The sequence below is a fragment of the Lipotes vexillifer genome, unplaced genomic scaffold (genome assembly GCF_000442215.2).
Source record: "Lipotes vexillifer unplaced genomic scaffold, Lipotes_vexillifer_v1.1 scaffold1699, whole genome shotgun sequence".
Taxonomy (NCBI): Eukaryota; Metazoa; Chordata; class Mammalia; order Artiodactyla; family Lipotidae; genus Lipotes; species Lipotes vexillifer.
Genome location: NW_006796961.1, coordinates 594,537 through 602,289, shown reverse-complemented (window position 1 = coordinate 602,289; position 7,753 = coordinate 594,537). Strand labels below are relative to the sequence as shown.

Here is a 7,753-nt window from a genome sequence, read left to right as displayed (position 1 = left end):
CCTTGTTAGAATGGGTTTGGGGAGGAGGGGCATGGGAAGGGGTGGGAGAGGAAGGAGCGTGGGAGGCATTGGTGGAACTTAAATAAGATTGTAAATTGTTTTTTAAAAATATTGTATTAAGTAGCCCACTGAACATGTCACTAAAATCTTTCCTTCCCTGGCAAGATTGCTCTGAAGGGAAGGTTAGCCTTTCATTCATTTGCCCTTAGAGAGTGGTGCCTGTGGTTTTTTTTTTTTTTTTTTGGGTGGGGGGCAGGTGGCTGGAGTTAAGTTTGGGCCCTTCTTTCCACACCCTGTCCCTGACACACCAGCAAGACCTGGTCTGACCTGAAGAAGGGAAGAACTGAGAAACTCGTTTAAAACAGGCAGAAGTGGGCTAGGGTAGGGGGCTGTGGGGGAGGAGGGAGGCAAAAGCAGTAGGGGGGACGGGGGGGGCAGGAGGGAGAAGGGGGTGAGGGGGAGCAGCTGGTGTTTCAAAAAAAAAAAAAAAAGAAACAAAGAAAGAAAACCCATGGGGGCACAGGCACACCCCTAAAACTCAGAAAACTCCTTGCCACACTTCTCATTGATGGAGACTCGGATCTCTTCCTCCTCATAGTCGTCAAAGTTACTCGTGTCCCCAGGGCCTTTAAACTTTGGTATGAAGGGAGCTTCCACCTGGAGAGGGGTCAAGAGCCATTCAGACCTCAGCAGTCAACATAATCATCGTTACAACAATAAATGCGAACGGGCTAACATTCATGAGATCAATTACTCTGCCCCAGGCCTGATCTTAGCATTAGGGTATGGACTCATCTTAACAACCCAAGAATCTTATTATAGCCAATTCACCCATGGGGAAACTAATTTCCAGAGAGGGAAGTCTGTTCAAGGTCACAGAGTGGCCAAATGACCCCACAATTCTGTTTCTATACCCCCAATGCTCTAAGTTGCCTTATCTAAACTGACCCAGAGCCCGCAGCCTATTTTCAAATTCCCCTTCCGTTTTCATCTCTCCATTGGCAATACTCCCTGACTCTTGCCCACCCCCCTCCAAAACCCTCAGAGCACAAGGGGAAGGGGGGCGCCTACCTTCCTTTGGTAGATGGCGATCCAGTCGGTCGTGGCAAACCACTTGTGGTTCTTGATGTCATTGACCCCATTCTTGAGGTTCCCAAAACGTTTGGTGAGGTCCACCTGCAGGAGGTTCCGCAGCAGATCCTTCAGGTCGGAGCTGAAGTGGGACGGGAACCGCACCTGGAGAGAGGGTAACACAGACAGATTGGGAAACTGATCTGGAGCTTGGGGAGCCCAGAACACTGCCTTCACCATCCAATTGTCTTATTGGGTGGAGGACCCCAAACCAGAGTGTGCATCGGAATCCCATTAGAACAGCTTGCTGGGCCCACTGAAGTTTATCTGATTCAGGTGGGGCCTGAAAGTCTCTATTTCTAGCCAGTTCCTGAGCCGTGCTGATGCTGCTGGAGAGGTAAGAGCTATGAGGTTCCCATTTTCTTCTGTCTGCACCATGCGGCTTGTGGGATCTTAGTTCCCCAACCAGGGATTGAACCCAGGGCCTCGGCAGTGGAAGTCCAGAGTCCTAACCACTGGATTGCCGGGGAATTCCAGAGGTTCCCATTTCTATTTCTGGAGAGGAGGAAACTGAGGCTCGGGAGGATTAAACAGCTTGCCCAAGATCACTCAGAGGAGCAGGGCAAGTTGGTTCCATCTGGGGTCTGCTGGACTCCAGAACTTGCATTCTTAGCCACTGCTTCCTAAGGCAGCTCTGCTAGGGTCTGGGGACTTCAGACATATTCATGCTTCTGAGAGAAATAATTGTTTGTCTCTCTCTCTCTCTCTCTCTCTCTGCATAGCTAAGGCTCTTCCATTCTTTAAGGCTCAGTTCAACTCTTCCAGAAACTTTCCCCAAATGCTTTGAGTCCACAGCTTTGTATGCAAGCAGTCACTGGATTTAGAGCTGCAAGAACCGACTTCCAGCACTGCTCTGCCTCTTCCATGCTGTGTGACCTCGGCCACGGCCCTTAACCTCTCTGGGCCTGTGCCTGCCTCTCTGGCATGGGGCAGATATCCCAGGGTTGCATGAGGGAGATAATCCCGCTGAGGGTGCGTGGGAACTGTGAAATGCTACAAAGAAGGGAGTCACGCTCATCTTCTCTCCCCCCTCGAAAACTTCTATGGCTTTTTCTTTTTTTTTTCCCCCACTCTGGGCCATTTTCTTGGCAATTTCTATTCTGCCTGGTGGCAGACACCTCATCTTTCCCTTTTTTAGTGACCCCACTTTGCAGGTGGTGATTCTCTCAACCTCTCTGAGAGGCAAGTGGCTAGTTCCCCAGTTCTGAGATGGATAAGACTCAGAGAAGCGAAGACATTGGCCTGAGGTTTCAAAGCCGATGGGTGGCAGAGCTGGGACTCAGAGCCAGGTCAGCCCACCTAGGCTGAGCTGGGAGCCACTCACACCATTTCCTGGGCCAGATGGAGGGATGGTTGGTCCTCCTGGTGAGGTGGGTGAGCTGCAGTCAGAAGTGGGGTCCCCAACCTCTTTTGAGACGATGCTGCCGTGTGATCTTGAACCAGACATGTCCAATCTCTGCACCTCGGCTTCCTCACTCCCTCAGAGTGGTGGGGTACAACCGAGGGGGTGCATGGGGCAGCGGGTACTTAAGGCACTCCGGGGCTCTAACGGTTCTGCCACCCCTTACCCACACCCTGCAAGTTAGAAAGTCTGCACTTGGGAAAGGAGGCAGGGCCTTACGTCCAAAGTGACTCCCTGGAGGGGTCTGGGGTAGCGCCTGGGAACTGAACATGCTTGCTTTTTTGCTGTGAAACTTGTGAAAATTCATGCTAACGGGGCCGACTAGAGACGAGACCAGCCTCCTGGCAGGCAGGGCAGGAGTTTGGGTGAGACCTGGGGTTTTGAAAACCCTTAGGATTTCGGCACTGTGGTCCAGAATCAGACAGCGAGGTTGTGTCAAGTGGTGGCCTCAGTTAGCGTAGCGGGTGTGTCTGGCTTCACCACCTGGCCTGACTTGATCAACTTCTCGATTGCTCTTTTTCTGTTTTTCTTTGGCCGCCCCACACAGCACTTGGGATCTTAGTTCCCCAGCTAGGGATCAAGCCTGTGCCCCCTGCAGTGGAAGCCAGCTCAGAGTCCGAACCACTGGACTGCCAGGGAATTCCCCGACAATGACGATCAGGGCTCCACAGTGAGCGGGACAGGCAGGGAAGGGTCAGTCTTAGGCCTGAGCCCCCATATCCGGGCCTCACCTTCCCAGACACAATCTTCTCATAGATCTGGATGGGCTGGTCAGCGAAGAAGGGCGGGTAGCCAGCGGCCATCTCATAGATGAGAACCCCCAGGGCCCACCAGTCCACAGCTTTGTTGTAGCCCTGGAGCGAGAGGAGGGGAGCAGGTGAGGGGAGAAGGGTAAGGAGGGGGCTGCTGGCGGTGGAGCAGGCCTCAGAGCGGTGGGAGGGGTAGGGAAGTGCCTACTTTACTCAGGATGATCTCGGGGGCCAGGTACTCGGGGGTGCCGCACAAGGTCCAGGTGCGGCCTTTCACACGCTTGGCGAAACCGAAGTCTGTCACCTGTGGGCACAAGAATGGGCGGTTGGCCGGGAGGGTGGGAGGGTTCAGGCTGTGGCCACCTGGGGCTGCCCCTCGCCCAGCCCAGTGGGCACCTGAATGTAGCCCTGCTGGTCGATAAGGAGGTTCTCCGGCTTCAGGTCCCGGTAGATGAGATCGAGCGAGTGCAGGTACTCAAAGGTCAGGACAATCTGGGCTGCGTAGAAGCGGGCATGGGGCTCACTGATGGGGACAAGCAGGGAGAGGATGGGTGAGAGTGGGTGGCCACACCAGCAGGACCTGCCCACCCCCTAATGGTCCAGCAGGTGGGCCTATCGAGCTGCCTCCAGCCCAGCAATCAAAATGCATCAGCAGAGAAGCCTTATTCATATACAGCCCCAAACTGGAAAGAGCCCAAATGTCCATCAACAGAGGAATGGAATCACAGATTGTGATAGATTCCTATAATGGGATCCTACCCAACACCACCACCAGGACGAATGCTGAATATACCCAACAATGTGGCTGGATCACAAAACGATTATGTGAAGCAAGAGAAGGAAGGGACAAAAGAATATGAACTGTGTGATTCCATTTATGTCAAGTCCAGACCCAGACCAAACACATTTATGGTGTTTGAAGCCAGAAAGGACGTTTGCCTTTGTTGAGGTGGTGATTTGCCAAGAAAGGCATTTGAGGGAATTTTCTGGGGTGGTGGTTACACATGTGAATGCAGCTGTCAAAACTCATGGAACAGGGTATTGAAAACCTGTGCACTTTATTGTATGTAAAGTGCATATCTATATAAATAAGATAGCACAAATTTTAAAACGACATGAAATTGCCCACTTACATGGTGATGCCTAAGTCACCGTGTTTGTTTTGTTTCGTGGTGGCTGAGACATTGTAGATTCCTCAGCTCGGGGGAACAAGAACCCACAGGGACCTGAAGAGGCCACTTCCACAGAAGACACCCATGCACACCCCAGGCCCAGGGTGGCAGGGGGCGTCGGGCTCACCTGAACCTCCCGATCCGCCGCAGGTGTGAGAACATCTCCCCACCAGGCACGTACTCCATGATCATGTATAAATTTGAGTTGTCCTGTGGGAAGCAGCAGCTGATCACGGCCCCACTCCCCAAGCCCCAGGCCCCACCTGAAAGCAGGTGTCAGACATAAAGCGACAACAACAATTTTGGTTCCCATGTGAAGCACGTTCCAAGCGCCAGGCACTGTGCTCACTGATTACCTGTCTCATTTCATTCTGCCTGTGAGAAAGAAGGGGCAGCCATGATCCTGCTTACGGGGGCCAAAAGTGAGGGCTGGCTAGAGGTACATCAGGGACCTGGCTGGCATGCCTGGGCTGCAGAGAGAACTCTGTGGTGGCTCCTGTCTGTGACTGTCTTGAGCAAGGCTCTTGGGGCCACAGTTTTGTCATCTGTCAAATGGGACCAGGATGGGCTACAGATTTTGTGAGTCCCCCCTCAAAATAAAAGTGAGGCCCCTTGTTAAAAAAATGATTATGAATTTCAAGATGGTGGCAGCAGAGCCTTAAACAAAGCATGGGGTCCTTGTGACTGCTAGGGTCACAGGCCCTGAGGGGCCTTTTCCAACTCTCACAGTCATGGCTTAGGACGGCACCCAAAACAGCTCACGCAGGGTGCTCATGATGCGGTTGGAACTGTCATGGCAGCCCCACCAGGTGGGGCCTGCCATGATCCCCATTTTACAGATGAAGAAACTAAGGCTCACGGGAGTGAAGTTTCTTGCCAGGGTCACACAGCCAGGAAGTGCAAGGCTGGGATTTGAACCCAGGCTGAGTGGCAGTTTGTGGCTGTGTGTCAGGTTCTTGCTGTAAATGGATCGATGATTTTGAGGGATGTTATCCAGGTTGGGGGACTTGCCCAAGGTTATCAAGCTATAAGTTGGCAGGCCCAGCCGAACCTGGGCTCTGTCAGGGCCCCAGGCTGACTTGCCCTCCATCCCAGGGGGCCTTCTTCACCGCTCCCCCATCAGTGGGGCTGCCTTTGCGGGCAGCCACTGGCTGTGGTTGGCTGGGCCCCAGCTCTGGGAACCCAGAGGCTGCACCACCCGGCAGTGGCCCTGGTCTGCGGCCGCTGGGACCCCACCTTGAATGAGAACTCGAGTTTGACAAGGAACGGAAAGTTGACCGCTTGCAGGATGCGCTTTTCATTCAGGGTGTGCTCAATCTGCTTCAGCTTTACCACCTGCAGGGGTGGGAGGAGAGAGGAGAGAGGAGGGGGTGTGAGAGAGCTCTTTGCTTCCCTGCCACCCAAAAGTAGACGTACCAGGGCCAGGCTGGGTCCTCCATCCAGAATCGTTTGAGTGCCTGGGGCCTGTCAAGCCCTGGGCTGGGTGCCTGTCCCCACATGGCATGCAGTTCAGGGCAGGAACACATGAGTCACCAGGCCACAGGGGTCAGAGCTGTGGTGGGGGAGGCTTGGGGCCTGTGGATGCCCAGATAAGGCATCCGGTGAAGCCTGGGGGGTCAGAGAAGGCTTCCTGGAGGAAGGGGCAGACAGGTGGGAGTAGCACCCAAGGGGTGGGGGATTTAGAAATACGTTCCCTGCATCTAGAGGACACCCCGCCCCCCACATCCACTTGAACCCAGGGCTAATTCCTCAGCCCTCAGCTGTCCCCAGCAGCCGTCTCACACTCTCTGACAGGAGCCCTGAGGGGTATGCAATGGGAGCATGCAAGTTTGGAAGCCCAGATGCAGAGGGGAAGTGCCGTGCCCAAGTTCACACGCAGTTAGTCAACATCAGTCCAGCTTGTCACACGCAGGCAGCCTGGCCCCTTGGTCAGCTCTAAGCCCCACTGCACTGGGGCTTTTTCTGCTTTGCTCACAGCTAAATCCTTTGGGTCTATACCTGAACTGTCCAGTAGATTCCACACTAGCCACGTACGGTTGCTGAGTACTTGAAATGTGGTTCGTTGACTGGGGAACCAAGTTTAAAATTTGAAGTATCTAAAATGAAAATTTAGGGCTTCCCTGGTGGCGTAGTGGTTAAGAATACACCTGCCAACGCAGGGGACACGGGTTTGAGCCCTGGTCTGGGAAGATCCCACATGTTGCGGAGCAACTAAGCCCGTGCGCCACAACTACTGAGCCCGCACGCCACAACTACTGAAGCCCTTGCGCCTAGAGCCCGTGCTCCACAACAAAGAGAAGCCACTGCACTGAGAAGCCCACGCACCACAACGAAGACCCAAGGCAGACAAAAAGAAAAAAAAAAAAATATATATATATATATATAAAATGAAAATTTAGGGACTTCCCTGGCAGCACAGTGGTTAAGAATCCACCTGCCAATGCAGGAGACACGGGTTTGAGCCCTGGTCTGGGAAGATCCCACATGCTGTGGAGCAACTAAGCCCGTGTGCCACAACTACTGAGCCTGCACTCTAGAGCCTGTGAGCCACAACTACTGAGCCCATGTGCCACAACTACTGAAGCCCTCACGCCTAGAGCCTGTGCACCGCAAAGAAGAGTACCCCCCGCTCGCTGCAACTAGAGAAAGTCCATGCACAGCAACGAAGACCCAACTCAGCCAAAAATAAAGAAAGAAAGAAAGAAATTTTAAAAAAAGAAAATTTAAAAACTGATACTTGGCACCGTTACCAGACAACTTTCAAGCCTGTTTGGAACAACCTGGGCTACGTGAACAGTGAAAATTAACATCTGAATGGAGATGTGTTATATGTGTAAAATGCATGCTGGATTTCTAAGACTTAGTACGGAAAAAAAGAATGTAAAATGTCTCATTAAGCATATTTCTACACTGGATACATACATTTAAATGATAATATTGTAGATATACTGGCTTAATTACAGCATATTGTTAAAATGAATTCTGCCTTTTTAAAACTTTTAAAACTAGGATTCTAGGGAATTCCCTGGTGGTTCAGTGGTTAGGACTCCGTGCTCTCCCTGCCGAGGGCCCAGGGTTCAATCCCTGGTTCGGGAACTAAGATCCTGCAAGCCACGCAGTGCTACCAAATAAATAAATAAAATGAGGATTCTAGAAAATTTAAAACCATATGTGGCTTGTGTGATATGTCTCCTGGATGGTGCTGCTCTAGAGCACTGCCTGGCAAAAAGTAGGGTTTCAAAAATATTTACAGAGGCTTCCCTGGTGGCACAGTGGTTGAGAGTCCGCCCGCCAATGCA

At 52.3% G+C, this 7,753-nt stretch overlaps 1 protein-coding gene across 3 annotated transcripts in view; it reads right to left on the bottom strand.

Annotated features, from left to right (window-relative positions):
* Nucleotides 1-476: 476 nt before the first annotated feature.
* Nucleotides 477-7,753, bottom strand: part of PRKACA (protein kinase cAMP-activated catalytic subunit alpha) — a 16,783-nt gene continuing 9,506 nt past the window's right edge. For 2 of the 3 annotated variants that reach the window (XM_007469054.1, XM_007469056.1), the window contains exons 4-10: nucleotides 5,691-5,789; nucleotides 4,582-4,664; nucleotides 3,679-3,805; nucleotides 3,491-3,586; nucleotides 3,265-3,387; nucleotides 1,072-1,236; nucleotides 532-657 (exon numbers count right to left, since the gene is read on the bottom strand). In XM_007469054.1, the coding sequence (XP_007469116.1) occupies nucleotides 532-657; nucleotides 1,072-1,236; nucleotides 3,265-3,387; nucleotides 3,491-3,586; nucleotides 3,679-3,805; nucleotides 4,582-4,664; nucleotides 5,691-5,789 (819 nt within the window). Of the gene's footprint in view, nucleotides 658-1,071; nucleotides 1,237-3,264; nucleotides 3,388-3,490; nucleotides 3,587-3,678; nucleotides 3,806-4,581; nucleotides 4,665-5,690; nucleotides 5,790-7,753 lie in introns of all 3 variants that reach the window. The other variant, XM_007469055.1, reaches the window with a different exon arrangement.